This window comes from Phragmites australis, chromosome 15 (genome assembly GCF_958298935.1).
Source record: "Phragmites australis chromosome 15, lpPhrAust1.1, whole genome shotgun sequence".
Classification (NCBI taxonomy): Eukaryota; Viridiplantae; Streptophyta; class Magnoliopsida; order Poales; family Poaceae; genus Phragmites; species Phragmites australis.
In genome coordinates this window covers 29,608,108-29,624,819 of record NC_084935.1, presented here as the reverse complement: position 1 = coordinate 29,624,819, position 16,712 = coordinate 29,608,108, and the positions used below count along the sequence as shown (strand labels likewise).

General features: G+C 41.6%; 3 protein-coding genes across 3 annotated transcripts; 2 read left to right on the top strand and 1 right to left on the bottom strand.

The window, feature by feature from the left end:
* Nucleotides 1-2,998: 2,998 nt before the first annotated feature.
* LOC133892300 (GTPase activating protein 1-like) lies at nt 2,999-4,164 on the top strand. The gene is made up of 3 exons (XM_062332984.1): nt 2,999-3,109; nt 3,531-3,626; nt 3,757-4,164. The coding sequence occupies exons 1-3, from the start codon at nt 2,999-3,001 to the stop codon at nt 4,162-4,164; spliced, it is 615 nt and encodes a 204-aa protein (XP_062188968.1).
* A 2,237-nt stretch (nt 4,165-6,401) lies between these two features.
* LOC133892398 (uncharacterized protein At2g23090-like) lies at nt 6,402-8,091 on the top strand. Its single transcript, XM_062333144.1, has 4 exons — nt 6,402-6,474; nt 6,519-6,606; nt 6,722-6,762; nt 7,726-8,091. Exons 2-4 carry the CDS (start codon nt 6,534-6,536, stop codon nt 7,843-7,845), a joined length of 234 nt encoding a protein of 77 aa, XP_062189128.1. The 5' UTR covers nt 6,402-6,474; nt 6,519-6,533; the 3' UTR covers nt 7,846-8,091.
* Nucleotides 8,092-8,497: 406 nt separating this feature from the next.
* LOC133892397 (casein kinase II subunit alpha) lies at nt 8,498-12,999 on the bottom strand. Its single transcript, XM_062333142.1, has 10 exons — nt 12,706-12,999; nt 11,281-11,410; nt 10,979-11,173; nt 10,539-10,696; nt 10,044-10,134; nt 9,862-9,927; nt 9,467-9,549; nt 9,313-9,376; nt 9,157-9,225; nt 8,498-8,868 (listed from the first exon to the last, which is right to left on the bottom strand). The coding sequence occupies exons 1-10, from the start codon at nt 12,789-12,791 to the stop codon at nt 8,809-8,811; spliced, it is 1,002 nt and encodes a 333-aa protein (XP_062189126.1). The 5' UTR covers nt 12,792-12,999; the 3' UTR covers nt 8,498-8,808.
* Between the last annotated feature and the right edge of the window lie 3,713 nt (nt 13,000-16,712).

Sequence of the window (16,712 nt, the reverse complement as noted above, 5' to 3'; positions counted from 1 at the left end):
TATGGTCTATACTCATCTGGACCGGAACTAGAGTCCAAACACTAACGTAGAAAACTAGAAGGCGACTGCCCTGCGACACAAAAGCGAGATACAAAGCTTAGCAAAAGCGATTCGTCGAGAGGAAGAAGAAAGGAACAAGGACATAATGGTCTTTTTTGTCTGCGCATAGAGGGGGCAAGAAAAACTGAAGTAGTCGTATAAAAAAGAAGTGGATTTTTTTAGATGGCACTTTAGGGAGAGGTATAAGTTTCAATGGCACACAAAGATTTTTTTTTATAACCCACAAAGAATTTATTGGTAAATCAATGGGAAGATGAACAAAAGCGTCCATATATGTGTCAGGACTCAGGTGCTCCCTGCTTGCTGTGCTGGTGCATGATTATCCTCATCTTAATTCCTGTGAGATTTGAGTGAGTATGCAATTAATGAAGGATTTCAATAGATATTAAGTCGGGAGCATAAAATCCATAGGAAGTTCGTATAATGGTCGTATAGTTTCAAGATAAATGGTGAGATTTTTGGCCCAGCTGCGGGCTAGCTAGAGGTTTCTAAGGCATCTCGAGGGATTTTCTTCGTGTAAGGATTTTTGTTCTCTTTAGCGCTCTAACGGTTTTGCTTTACAGTTTTCGTTAGAAAAATATTTCTAACATCATTCCTTTTAGAACAGGATTCTCTCTTCTTTCCCTTCACGAATCCTTTCGAAGTGAAACTGTTAAAGATGAGAGAAAATAAAGAGAATAAGAACAAAGAATAAAATTAGAAAAATAACAAAATAAAGATAATATGGCTAGAAATAATCTAAAATCGGATATATGCCCGTGTAGATTGCACTGCATGAGGAGCTAATAGTCAGCGTATCATCATTATAACCGACTCTGTGGGTAGCAGGAGGATAAAACACTCAAGTAAGGGAGATATACGAGTCAGTAGATGTCATATACGGTCGATGAAAATTGAAGTGCTTCTTAAAGAACAGTTAAGTGATTTAACAATCCAGAATTTCCAATTTGGATTTCTAATATTAATGAGTTACCAAATTTTTGGAAAAAATTAATGAATTTTAAAATGCCACTTTCCATTTTCACAATATTACAAACAATTAAGTAATGAAACCGGTATTAAATCATAACCTAGAGACAATTACTTTTACTCTCCCAGATCTCTCAAAGTAATTTAATGATGTTCTCAAAAAAATTTAAGCTTATTTGCTAAGTTTTTGAAATCATCAAAATTTGTAGAACTAAATAAAATTGAAGACAAAACAAAAATTCTTCCTATGTTAACGGCGTCCATGGAGCAGATTCCCGTGCTGACTCCAAAAGAAGCCATCTAAGCTTTGCATATCTAATAATTCCTCATGCGCCCTTCTTTTTTTGTCTGCAAATGACATAGCTTTCAGAATACGATATTAAAATTCACGTGAATTTTAGGATTTACCAACTGGGCTCATATGTAATGACTTAGAGTGGTCTCACTTTGTTATTATTATGATAACCTAAAGATATACGTCAAGTCTTTCATGGTGCTAACGGTCTCACTGAGTCGGTCCGAATTCCAAACTTGATATCCTCTTAATAAAATCTTAGAGGATGTCCTCCCCCTTGATACTTATTTTTTTTATAACCTAAAGACATACGGATTTCAATTAAAGTTCTCGGAGGTGAAGAGGCTCAACAATGTACCACTGTGCATCAACCACAATTATGAATTATGTTTAGGAACAAACATAGAACATCAAATGGTGCGATTGACATGTGGGCAGGGACAGATGCATCTTATATCTACATGGTGTACATGACACCAGTTAAATTTTTATTTTTCGTTGATCTATTATATATAGTAACTCATGTGACACCTCTTAACTTAACATTAACTCAATAAGTAGTACATCTGCTTTATGCATGGGATCCATGCACTGCCCACAGATAGGGAAAGGAAAATAAAACGGTGGGACCACCACAATAAGGCAACCAAGTGCTTCACCAAGACTCACCGATTCTTCTCGAGCTCAGTGGCCACCACAGCTGAATCCCGTCCAACTCCATGGATAGCTGAATCCCGTCCAACTCCAGTGGACATGTGACCAAGTAATCATCTTTTTTATTAAGGGATATTTTTTTATTTTATTTTAGCGATGAACTGAGTCGATCGGATTCCCGTGGTGGGGCATGAACCATAACCAGCGTCCACTGCCCAGTTAGATGTTCGATTATACGAGCTTCTGAATCTGGCTGCTGTATAGTACAGTTGAAAAATGATTTGGCTAGTAAATTGGCGGCTGTATAGTAATCTGTTAGGGCTAGTGTGTAAGTTAGCAGCTGATGGGCAACTCTCCACAAAATAGTCCTTAAACTTATCTGCTCCAGACAGAAATCTTCAGCAGATATGCTTTCCCGTTGATCATCGTACTATTTAATTTGATCTGGAGTTGATTTCTGCTGTTAATTTGATCCGGAGTTGATTTGTGTTTGTGCTATTACTCGAATGTTTGTCCAGTTCTGAAACGATTACCAATGCACGAGTTTTGGCCTTGATTTTTCATGTTGCAGCATGCATGTGGAAAAATTTATTCATGCACGACCTGTTTGATTTTCCAACCAGCTGGTAGTCATTGTGCAATCCATTTGATGTTTCATGTCAGGTATGAGATCCGGTCTGCAAAAATAGAAAGCCACAAATTAAGGGCAAGCATGACACTTTCAACAAACGAGCCCCACAGGACATGGTCAAAACATGTAGTTTGAGGCCAGAATTTCTTCGGCTTCTATGACCGTCGACAAAAAATGGAAAACGTGCATGGTACTAGAATCTGAATGACCCTTGGAGATGATGAAGGATCGATATCGTTATCGTTAGCGGATTGGTTCTTCCCTCCACATTTCAGTTCTGGTTACTTCCAGGGGTTGTTCCTACCAATCCTTTCCAGGTTGAAAAAGTTGTTAGGGAGAAAGATTTAGAATTCAAAAAAGGTTCAGCCGGTTGTGGTCAAGAACAAGAAATGCCTCCGCTGCCAGGCTTCCTGACCGTGCGAGTCCTGCGAGGGGTTAACCTTGTTAGCCGTGATGCTACAGGTAGTGACCCCTATGTCGTGCTTAACTTGGACAATCAGGTATACCTCTTTTTTCAACATGAAGAACTATATATTGCTCTCAGTTATTATCCGATGCAGCATGTATAAATCACAAGATCGATCTGTGAATTGATTGGTGGTGAGGATGCGCTGCCTACTCATTTTAGTAGTTCTCTATAGCTGAACTTTCATATGTGTAGGTAGTCCAAACTTTTATCAATTTGTTATGTTGTAAACTAATAAAAAATTACCTCCACATCACAGCCGTTCTATTGCCTAGTTGGTGAATACTTCTATACCCAGCAAGGAGAAATCCACGGAAATTATAAGAAGAAAAGGCACTGAGATGATATACCGATGCGTGTTTAACCAATTTGGCATCATTAGTACATTGTGTATTGATGTTCTTGAACATTGTTGCTCTGATTTGTTTGGCTTATCATTCTCTTTACCTGCTCAGAAAGTGAAGACAAGTGTGATAAAGAAGACAGTTAACCCAGTCTGGAACGAGGATCTGACTCTAGCAGTCAGGAATGCAGCGACACCGATCAAGCTAGTAAGTATCTGCATCTCTTTTTTATTACTTCAATGATTTTATACTCAACAAACAATTCATGCAGCATTTTTTTTATATTTATCTTTGTTAAGATGCAGAGTTTCCAATAACTTTCACATTTCTGAAACAGGAGGTTTTCGACAAGGACACCTTCAGTAAAGATGACAGGATGGGCGATGCGGAGTTTGACATCGAGGCGTTGATGCAGATCATACAGATGGATCTGGAGGACATCCGCAGCGGCACCGTTGTTCGCACCGTGCGGCCCAGCAAGCAGTGCTGCCTGGCCGACGAGAGCCGCATCATCTGGGAGAACGGCCAGCTCGTGCAGGACATCCTTCTCAAATTGAGAAATGTTGAGACTGGAGTGGTGCACCTGCAGCTGAAATGGGTGAACATCCCAGGTACTTTGCTCTTCCTTGCACTGCTAGGTTTCAGACTCATGGCGTTTCAACACCGAAACAGCGTTCTTGTTCTGAAGAATAACAGTGGCGGTGCAAATGATTCAGCGTCGTCAGATCAGGACATATTGTTATAATTTCTAAATGATTTTCATTGTCGCTGTAGTAGTTTACAATGGTGAGTGCTAATGAGTTTGTTTCCTTTCACATTAGATTGAAGAAAGTGGAGTGCAGTCTATGAATTTGCACGATAGGTATGCAAATGTTAAGTGTTTGATCTCATATTATTATAGTAAGTACAGCAGCACTGTCACCATAACTGTTGACATGCAATTTTTCGATCAGTCAATTTGCATCAGCAAAAAGTGATTAACAGACTCAATTCCATATCGCAGATATCTGGTCGACGTAGAGGAATGAATTCTGATCGTGGATGTGGTGTGCGTACTATGTGAGCATTGGGAGGAAGACAAGCAGCATTCATCCAAAAAAAATATATTTGAATGCCGTTCCAAATATTACTACTATTAGATGGTGTTTTAGTATTTCAGTATTTCACCATACTGCTTTATTATGTAATTGCGATAACATTTATTGATTTGTGTGATGACTTATTTCTGTATGTTCCAACTCAAAATCTGCATCTTGGGCTTTGCAGTCCGAACAGAATGGGTATTTTTTTAGATAGAGAATATGTGAAGCGAGCAATGTGTCAACAGCAGCCATACCAAGCCGGAACAGGCTAGTAGAGTAATAAGTACTGATGGTGTATTTTCGGCCCATCTTTTATTTTTGAAGTCTAAAGTGATGGGTAAGAAAGAAGGATGCTAGACCGATTGCTTTACCCTGCAAACATTCAGTACTGATGGCTGGTAGAGTAATATGTGCTACTAGTTACTGAAGGAGTAGTGTTCCTCGGAGTCTGAGCGGACTGACTAACTGGTTGACTGCACATAGGATTTGAACCACTGTCTATGGTTGAAAAGATGGTAACTGGCTGACTGCACATAGGATTTGAACCACTGTCTATGGTTGAAAAGATGGGATGGGATATGTCTATCTAGTTCTTAAAGGTATTTTGTTTAAGAATGGTTATACATAGGATAGTTACTTTAGCATATTTTTTAATGCTGAATGAGTTTATTCTTAAAAAAAATGTTGGACAGAATTATTTATATTTTGAATGAGTTTTATCTTATTTGAATGAGCTTTATCCTTTCTGATGTGATATATTCTGATTGGTTAGAACAAATATACTCTAAATTATTTATCTGATTTGTGATCCAATTATACTATTGTATTCATTACAATTAAATCAACAAAACAAAGATCCCATATAATTATATTTTGATAAAAAAAACTAAATATATAATAAATGGGCCCTATAAAAATTTGGCTAATCTCATCTAAGTTCTATTCATCCAACCAAATTTTAAAATTTAATCACCATAGCCATAAAAAAATTAAATCACGCATCTAACGAAATATAAATAACTATATATCGTCTAACCGTATCCTTCACCAAACCCAATCACCATAACTTCACTGGAGTAGTGAGCTTAACATCCGTTGACGACAACTTGGATAGCAACTAAAATAGTACTGTAGTGTAGTGGATTCATTCCTGGCTCGTATAGTAGCATTTACTGTCGCTAAGGTTGTTAAAAAAAAAGCTCACCAGTTACTCGAACTTACTCGCTATAGACTTAATTTGAATTCGGTTCGAGACATTAACAAATCAAATTCAAATCTAGCCATAAGCTCGTGAGGTTGTCCAGCTCGAGCTCAAATAGCTCGTCAAAAGTTCGACTAACCCTAACTATTGTCTATCGATACAAAGCTGATATCCGTTTACTTTAGTTAAGCTTATTTTTTTAAGCCCACAATCCAACCGAAAGTTAAATCACTCAACCTCAAGATCATATGACTACGTACACATATGGCTCATAGATAAGGTTATAAAAAAAACTCAAGACTAGCAAGCTATTCAAATTTACTGTAGACTTAATTCAAACTTGACTCGAGACTCTAGTAAATGAAGCTCAAGCTTAATTATAGGCTTGATCAGATCTAGCTAGAATCGAATTGGATTCAAATTTCTATCAAACTTAAATTTAAGGTGAATGTTTACTCGAGCTCGGTTTGTTGCAGTCGCTCTTTCTATGTGTAGGTAGAGCACGACTAGACTAAATTAGTGTCGGCAGTCATGTGATGCTCCAGAAGCTTCTGCTAGCTAGTAAGCATTTGAAAGAGGATGAGGCTGGGCCCCACCGCCGGAGATCTCCAGCCACCTCTCTTTTGCGTTCGTCAAAATAAGCAACACCCAGATCACTCCTCGCCCATACACCGACGGCCGCCCCCCCCCCCCCCCCCTCCTCCTCCTCCTCCTCCGTCGTCGGCGTCGTCGTCTCGTCTATTAAAAAACGCGGCTTGGCTACACTCTTCTCTTCTCTTGTCTTGTTGGAGCGAGCAGGCAGAAGAGGAGCAGATCGACGGCGGAGGAGACATGGGTGGCGGCAACGGCCAGAAGTCCAAGACGGCCAGGGAGAGGAACGCCGAGAAGAACAAGGCTCCCAAGGGTGGGTAATCAATCAATCTCCTTCCTTTCGTGCCCTCATGAGATTATCTCTCCGCCTGGGCTGATGCCTCTCTATCTGATCCAATCGGCTCTTTCTTTTCTTCGATTCCTTGCAGGGAGCCAGCTTGAGGCCAACAAGAAGGCCATGAACATCCAGGTGCGTGCGCCGATCCGCCCATCTACCAAACTACTAGACATGCTCTCTGTTCCTGTGCTGTGGTCTTTCTTTTGGGGATTATTGCCCGCTTGGATTTGGCGGTAATTGCTCAGCTAGGCCTGCAACGGAGGAACGAAAGGGGCTACTTTTGATGGACACGATCTTACCCTAAACGAACTCTTCTTTGCACGCAGCAGATCCAGTGGTTTCGATGAGCTATTTCTCACCGCTCGTCTTCTTGCCGCTAAGGTTTCGATTTCTCAGGACTCTAGAGGTAGACAAACGAGATCCCCCCACCCTCCCCCATGTCCCATGGATGAAGGTTGTCGAAAAGGGCTGTCAAGTTGAAACCTTTTCAATGTGTGTAGCTGCATCTGACTACTAGGAATTCATCTATTCTCTTCATCAAAAAAGGGGATTCAAGAGATTTGCTTCATTCTGCTAACTTCCAACTTTGGGGATTGAGCACTTCACAGCCTGTGATTATTGGTGAAGTTAGGTGCGGGTTTGTTGGTTGGAATGCATAGTCACTACTAGTTTCTTAGCCTGAAACCTTGTAACCTATAGTGGGTAGGTGAGTTTAGCAAATCAGACACTCATTGGCATCAGTAGGAGATAGCTTAAAACTGAGGAGTCGCCCTATAACCCGTGCTGTATACATCAAGTTAGCTTAAATTAAGCACCATCAGACCTCTTTTTGCTCTGGCAAACAATAGTTTCAGTCTTTTAAGGAACATGGCCCAACTGTTCTAGCGTAACTTCAATTAGTGATGATAGCGATAACCCTTGACATAAAGAAAGGAAAGTAGTGCAGTGGGAAATCAGTACTGACTACTGAATGATTGATCATATTTTGTTTCCTGCTAGCTCTTGAAAATACATATGTGTGAAAAAATTATTTACCCGCAAAGAATGCATGATATTCCAGTCTGAGCTGATCATCTCAACAATCCTTAAATGCAGTGCAAGATATGCATGCAGACTTTCATCTGCACCACCTCGGAAGCAAAGTGCAAAGAGCACGCGGAGGCGAGGCATCCCAAGAACGACCTCGGCCAGTGCTTCCCCCACCTGAAGAAATAGCAGTGCTGGCATATGCTCATCCGAGGAGAAGCATATGCTCAAATCAGAAAGAGAGAAGCTTTCATAATCCAGTAGTATTACCATGTATGCGATGACTGGTTGCCGTATATATGGGTCAGAACTTTGGTTTGCTGCTGTTGCAGCTACTTAGGTTGTGTGCCCCATCTAAATATGCAATCGCTCTCTGTCAGCCTGTTGTGCAACAACATTAATTCTGTGTGGATTTGTGCTGCCTGTGTTTGGTCATTATGTTCCCGTGCATAATCATCTTGGGTGTGGTATTCGGGTTTCCCTGTTTTCCGTCATGCGAATTTGGAACCGTGGAGGAAGCCTTGTTTATGCTATGACATTTTGAAACACCGTGTAGTCTTGTATCAGGTAACATTTTGAGCATCTACTGTCATGAGAAACTGAACTAGTATTTTAGCTGCAGGATGCAATAGTTCAGACTTGCAGTGAAACAACAATTTTTGTCGGCAAAGGCAGCCGATGATTACCAGTGGTAAAATTATATGGACGTTTCGGGAGCCAATTTTGATCTCCCTCGAAAGCAAAGAAAAAATCTTGTGCAAGACTAGGCAAGGGAACCAAACATACATTATCCCCCAAGATCCAAACATGCTATAAGAATTAGTTAACAGACAGCACCGAATGTAATGAACAAAACATAAAGTCCCCCAGAAATTCGAATCCAAACCAAGGATGGATACTCTTTACAAGCTCAGTGATAGTACAATCAGTCAATAGGACATGAATGATGTTTGCAATCACATCTCAAGCACACAGCTCATATAATTCGCAATCCTTCAAAGCGTTAAGGACATGCCACAAACTCGTCCGCTATCATTTGCTTTTCTCATGTGACCCAACCACTATTCGTCTCGTACATGTGACTGAAGCAAGTCACTGATACTGCGGCTCCATCTGAGCGCTACTGATCGAGCGGTTAGCAGTAGTCTTTGCCTATTGCGCGCGCGTCCTGCTGTTCTCTGCAGCTCTCACTTGTTGGAAGTACGGATGTGCCTGCAAGAATTCAAGCATCCAGTATAAGACGAGAACAAGGCTAGGTATAGCATCACTTGGAACTCCAAGCAAAATTGGGTCAAAACCTTTAGACATGGACACAAAATATCTAGTCCAGAAATCAAATGCTCGACCATAAATATCATGCACAACTCTCAGAATCTGGAGGCTAGTTTTTTTTTTTTTTGTGGTTCCGGAAATGGAGATGCAGACTAGCATAGTGACTGGCAGTTACATATCGAGTAGTCACATTATACCCGTCACCAAAATTAGCATTGGGAGACTTACCATAGCTTCACGTGCAGTGAGCCGGTCCTGGTGATCATAGCGCAGAAGCTTGTCAAGGAAATCTATGGCCTACAGATAAAGAAAGAAATCCTGTTAGAGCCAAGAGCTACTAAATGCTAGTTACGTACATTTGAAATAGAAGTGCCATTAGCAGACCTCAGGAGACACTAGATGTTGGTTATCTGCATTAATAAACTTTGACCAGGGTTTCCTGCTATGCCTGCACGTGACGAAAAAAAATGTAAATGTACTTCACATGGAAAATTAGAGGTCTTGCATCAAAGGCCTGTTGAGCAGTGATATAATGTACCTTCCAACAAGGGCTTCGAGCTGAGGGTCAAGCTCAATTCTGTACTTGTTCAAATAAGCATTGAGCCCATCTGTTCCAAGTACCTGAGAATAGTGGTTGTGGCTAGAATTAGTACTGATGCTTTAAGCCTTTAAATAATAAACAATTTTGCAGATCTAACAGCACTAAATGGGACTTGAACCAACTACGTAGCATAAGGTACATGTGCAAGCACGGACTAAAATTGGCCAGAGCACAAGTTCAGTGAAAAGAATAGTCCAAACTGTTGCTTCTGACTGCTAAGAGAACTATTAGTGACAGATGAAAATGATGTCTCAAACTACACATGGAAAACGTAAGCAACATAGCTAATCAAATGCAAAAAACAAAAAAAAAACACCTAATTGAATATTCACCTTGGCGATCTTAACAAGTTGATCGTGATTGTCATGGCCATAGAAAAACGGTTCCTTGCGAAATATCTGCAGTCAGCAGTATATGATCAACAAATTAATATCAGTTTTTTTCAAGAAATCAATCTGTGATAGAAAATGAAGCAATGGACAGAAGTTAAGTAGCATAATCATGCTGGTAATACCATTCCAGCAAACATGCAGCCAAGACTCCACATGTCCAAAGAGTAGTCATAATCTTGTAAGTCAACAAGAAGCTCAGGTCCCTTGAAGTACCTGAATTCCAGTTAAACATAACAAAAATGTTGAGAACGAACAAGGGGGAGTCACAGGAAAAATATGGAAAATGTATGATCTAGAGACATGTCAAATAAGCCATAGATTTACTGTAGAAAATAATTCTGTCAACTTATGTAACAACGGAAGGCATATAATGCAGCTATGATATATGTCAATTATCATATTGTTCTTAATTTATACACTTGCTGAATAAATAAAGTGGAGAAAGAACCCAAAGTCAATAAAATGTGAGTTCAAATGAACAGAAATTTTGCCTTATAAAGCCAGAGGTAGATAACAAAATAAATCTTGCCTTTAAAGCCAGAAGTATATCTGTTTTTAGTTAGCCAGAGCAATAATACTGAGCCAGCAATAGAATTTTGAATTTTATCTGCAGCTACCTGGAGGCAACACGGACATTATATTCCTTGCCAGGATGATAGAATTCAGCAAGGCCCCAGTCTATCAGCCGGAGTTTCCGAAGCTCATGATCTATCATAACATTGTGAGGCTTCACATCTCGATGCATAATACCTTGTGAATGGCAGTAATCTAATGCCTGTGTCCACAAAACAGAAACAATGAGATAAAATCATAGCCAGATAACTACTTGATAATTAGATCAACAGTAACTTGGTGTGGTCAGTTGTTACATAGGCAGAGGAATTATCATTCCCTTGATATCATATACATGCCTTCACAATGCACAAAAAGAAGCCCATTTGGATGTTGGAACATAACAATAGATGTAAATTATTTCCAAATTTCCAAGACTTTTAAGGACGAAAACATACTAGTTGCTTACTGCATAAGTAACAAAAAGATTGAGAAAGAATAAAACCTTGAGTAATTCGTAGATGTAATAGCGAATATCATAATCTGTCAATGTTGGGTATAACACTTTGAAATCTGTGTTATTAACATATTCAAAGATCAAGCTGGGTGTTTTTGAATGCTGATCTCTAACAATATCAAGCAGCTTCACGATATTAGGGCCTCCACAAAGATTCTGAAGTATTTTTATCTCTCTTTTGATCTGCATGGGCATGAGAAGCGTAAGTTAAAATTTCAAAGAAAGGGCAATCGAAATATGAACAGGTATGCAATGAAAACAGTTGCCTGTTAATAGGATTCATGATCTACCTTCTTTTTCTTCACAGGCTTGAGGATCTTAATAATGCATTTATCATTATTGTTAACATTGATGCCCTCAAAGACTTCACTGTATTTTCCTCTCCCAACTTTCCTGACAACTTCATAGTCGTCCTGCTCACTGATCGAAGAGATCACACTAGTCAGAAACCCATATTGGATGGGTTGGAAAATATAAGTGCACATCAGGACGTAGTTCAAGTACTCAGTCACAGTATGACTGCCAAATGGACTGGGAGTAATTAATAATTACACTATTCAAAGTAGCGAGGTGCAGGATGAGAACAGTGTTATACTTGTGGGCAGACACGCCTGTAGCTTGCATGCTAAACTATTTATGTCATTCAGAAAATTTCATTTGGTTTCTCAGGGCATTTGCATATTTGGCATATTAAATAAAAATCCAAAATGAATGAGTGTTAAGCAAAATAAATGAGGGTTAAGGACACCCAACTTCTACCTAGTGCTATTTCACTATTTCATACTTAAGTTATGTTAACTATATACGAATAGAAAAGCAATAATAAATCATTTTAAGCTCAACGGGCAATTTCCTTGATACAAGGATAAAGCAGACAACAGTGGAGCGCTACAGTCCTTATTACTTATTATAAATATGAAGTGTTGATTACAATCTTAAATCAACTAACTCAACTAAGCACATTTACTAATCCAAAAACTATGGTCACTCCACTAGATTGCATGCATTAACTGGGTTTTATTTATTGCATGTTACTCTACAGAATTGTTGACTGAGCTGAAAGAGAGTTGGAACACAGAATAAGTATGATCTGAGAACTTATAAGAAAATATCCACATATGTTATGGGATCCTAGCTATAGTGCAACTTGATTGTAACCCCAAGGGACGAAATCAATTCAGTGTAAACCAAATCAATCGACAAATTGCAAAACTAAGAAAAAGAACATTACCTCATGTAAATCACCAAACTAACTCAAATTCTCAGTCAAGGTAAATAATGAAGCCGATACATTCAGAACATAAGCAAATAATGGGACTTCCATTAAATTTTCAATCCTCAAATAAATGATCACAATCATATATAGTGATATCGAAGTAGCACAAAACGGCGAGACCAAGGGAGCAATTAGCCAAGGCGTATATTATCAGGGAGAACCGCCTAACTAGCTCATCAACCATGCCCCTTCCCCAATATACAACATGTGAACCTATTATCAGGGTGGACCGCCTAACTAGCTCATCAATTTGCGACGGAGTTTCCCAAAATCACATCTTCAACTCCACTAGAACACTACAAAGAGCGCAACCCTACGAACCGACAGGAAAATTGACCACATGGATATGCTCGTATCACCCTGAGCTAGGGTTAGGCGCTAGGGGGGCGGGGGGGAAGGAGGATGCGAAGAGCGCGCGAGAGAGGGAGGGAGAACTGACCCCCATTGGACGGTGAGCGCCTCGTAGTCCCAGTACTCCTTGGGGCGCAGCACGTTGACGTCGGCGTAGACCCTGGCCTTCGACATGGCGCCGATCTGGATCTGGCGGCGACCGACCGATCGATCGATCGATCGGGGGCGCGGCGGGAGACTAGGAGGCGGGCGGCGTCGTGTCAGGGAGGCGAGCGGCGCACCGGTCAGGAGGCGGCGAGGCGGGGCTAGGGTTTCGACGACAAGGGGAGGCGGAGAGGAATCTCTGTTTTTTTCCCTCTTCTCGGAAAATTTTGGGGATATAGGTGGGGTGGTGGGGATGCGGTGGTAAGTGTCCTGACGTGTGGACCCGCTACGTAGGCTGGGCCCATGCTTGGCCCACCGCTACTGGGGTTCTACCTGATCGCCGATCAGATTCTCTCTCCTCGATGGCGACGATTTGTTGCCGTTGAGGCGGGTGGTGCCGCCGGCTTCTTTAGCTTGTCCATGGCTCGCCGGATGTGCTGCTAAGCCGACAGCTCTTCAGTGAGGTCCTCACCCTGGTCGCCGTGGCGTAGTACGGGGAGCTAAGTCGCTGGTTTTTCTTTCGTCGGGGGATGGAGATGAGCTGTTGGTTCTGTAGATGATCCTGCGAGAGGTCAGCTGCCGCCGGGCCACATGTCGGGCGATGGGCTGCCTTCTGCTAGCTCGCCGGCGTCGGCCGTGGGTGTCCGAACTCCATCAACTGGGGAGCTGATACATGCGGCTCGCATGGCGGGTTTCTCCGATGAAGATATCTTTCGTGTTGAAGCTGCCATCGAGGACGGTGTCGATCACAAGTGCTGGCCGAGCAAATTGCTGAGGCTGTGTCCAGGAACCTCAACAATCGGCCAGTCATCGGCGCAGGTTCTCCGGCATCAAAGGACGCCATCTTCTTCGGCGAGTGCATGGGAAAAAGCCGTGGATGGCTTATGCGTCCTTGGTGAGGGCCTTTGCCCAAACCTCGTCCGGCCTCGGTGGTGGCTATGGGGGATTTTTTTTTTTATTGGGGGAGCATGGGATTCTAACCGAGGAAAGTCTATGTCTCGATTGGAAGTAAAAGTTTAGGATTATTCGGTAGTAAGTCTGTTTAAACATTGGATTGGATTGGATTTCAGGTTATGCTTTGAAAAGCTCGATACGAAACCTGTAGGCCCGAGCCTGGTCTAATATCAGGTCTGGTTGCTAAGCTCGAGTTCGAATCGATATTAGATTTTTTTGGGTTGGACTCGGATTTTTTCGACTTAGGTTGGGTTTTTTTGTTTCGGGCCTGTTGTAAAGCTCGAGCCAGGTCCAGCTGGAACTGTGGGCCTATGTTTTGAAGCTCGAGCCCGGCCGGTGCACTAGTCGGGTTGGGTTAGGTCAGGTTCCACGAGCCGAGTTGCCCATGAACAGGCTAAGGGCTCATCGGTGCTCTGGCCAGCACTCAGTGTGGCGGTGCTTCCGAGAATGTGTGTAGTGGATAGAACGATAGGCAGCCCAGTGTCATGGTCGCTGGTACCGGATGACCCGGTGTTGGCAAACCCCTACCATCCGGTGGACATGATCACATCACGCCGGTGAGCTTACAATGTTGCTTTAGCAAAAGCCACCACCAAGTGTCAGATATTACAATGTTGCTTTAGCAAAAGCCCCTTTGCAGCCGAGGATTGACACCGGGTCATGGAGTGCGAAAGGAAAGAAAGTGAAGAAAGTTATTGGTTTGGCATGGTCCAATTTTTTCCACACTTCAGGTATTCCTGGTAGAAGGACGGACGATGCATTATTTGTCGTTGCAGTGAAAGAAACTTAAAAATGGGGTGAGTGATTAAGTTTGTAATGAATTTACTGTTGTCATATTTATTTCTTTTTGACTTCTAACAATTTGTTCCGTAACATGCGAGGGTGTACCATCTCCAACTGATCGGGATATAAATGGTAAGTATCTGGACGAGAACGAAAATGCATTGAAGAAAATATTTGACAAGTGAAAGCTAGAATGGCCAGAGTATGGTGTGATCATAATATGCGATTCGTGAACGGGACCAATGCACATGAGTATTATTAATTTCCTTTTATATTGCAATGGTCGTATATTTTTTCACAAGTCTGTAGATGCGTCTGGCTACAGTCAAGATGCAAAGTATTTGAACAAGGTACATTATTTTGCTAAGTTGGTAACATAGTATTTCAATTGTTGCATATTTATTTGGTTCATTCTTTTATACGAGAGATAAGAGCAGGAGTATGATGTATTGTATCGTAATGATAGGGATTTTTTTGAAAAGTACATGGCAATTATCGATCGCAGAATGCATAATCTAGCGAATGGGACCTACATAAATACCGGTGATACACTCCTACCACTTGCTGTCTTTTTTGTACTGATACTTATGTTTCTAATGCTTATGGTACTAATGCTTCGATCATCAACTTGCAGCGGCCGCTCTGAACCCCACACGCACTACGTGTATGGCACGGGTCCAAACTTGTTCGAAGATCTCTGTGCGGCATTTGAGAGGATGACCGATGTTAGTACTGCCGCGGAAGCACTTATTGAGGTTGAAACATATCGGACAAAGTCTCTGTCATTCGCAGGTCCGCTCGTTGCACGGATGACTTGTGACGGCAGGACTCATCCTGGTACGAAAATATTTACATATCTAACCGTTGCATCATTTTATCTACTTTTCCGAGCCTCATATCACTTTACCTACTTGCAGCGCAATGATGGTCTATGTTTGGTTCGTCTACACCTACACTATCAATGCTTGCCAGGCATCTAGTGGGTGTGAGAGGAACTGGAGTACATTTGCATTTATCCACACCAAAGTTCGCAACCGTTTAAACTACAAAAAGCTCCATAAGTTGGTATATGTCAACTACAACTTGAGAATATAGAACAATTTGGATGCAGGCATCAGGTCCACTGTTGATGATGATCTATTTCAGTGGCTTATGGAGCTCACATTGAACGAGGAGACCGGCAGATCAAATGTAGCCCCTGAGCTTGATGAGGAGGACACAGATAGCGACATACCCCTGCCTACTCACCTGGTGACAGACACAGCGAACACACAAGACTTGCAGTAGTGGGCTGCTACAATTGTTGGTGACACACACACGGGAAAAGAGGAAGAAGCAAATGACGCATACAAAGAAGAGCAAGAAGATTAAGGGTAAGGGCAAAAGACAAGTGCAAAGCGATGAGAATACGGATAGTGACCCAAAGAGCCCAACTTACCAAGAATCGAATGACAGCAGCTCAAAGACAGATATTGGTGATGATGATGATCAGGGCGGCGATGTTCCTCCATACCAATCCTCTGTCGTTCCTCCCGTGCAATTCACTGGTGAGAGTCAGTTTTCGCATGCCCCGCAAGATCAGGACCACGGTGCCCCATCCTCACAAAGGCATATCATACAGGGTGGCCACGATGGACCACAAGATAGTGGGAGCTATTCTAGCAGCTATGACATGGAGAGTAGTTATGGATCGTATCCGTACCACTATCATGTCCCCGATACTCAGTCAGAGCCTCCTATTCAGTGGGTCTATGAGTGGCAAGACCCTGAGTTTTATGTCATTTTACTAGGACAATGGTCAACCACTTCTGCATTAACGGGACAAACTTGGGCAGAGTTTAAGGCAGAGTTGCTATCTACACGACGGATAATGCTAATATCCACTGAGGAGTACAATATAGCAAAATTTAATCGCCCCCCAAGCTGATTGTTCTAAAGGTGATAAAAAATTACTTTTTGCAACTACTTTATTTCCATACCATGGTATTATACTAATTTTTTCCATCTCGTAGGTTACACATGGCGTGGATACCATGGTAAGTACTGTTGGATGGCATGTCATTGTGTTTTTAGCTTTACTACGGACAATTCGATATATATTTATTAATTTAAGGCGTTGCATATGTAATGTACGCATATATTCGATGAAACAATTATATGTTCGTGCTCGCATTGCTATTAGTATCTATTTGTTGCCTTGGAAACTTCCAAAAT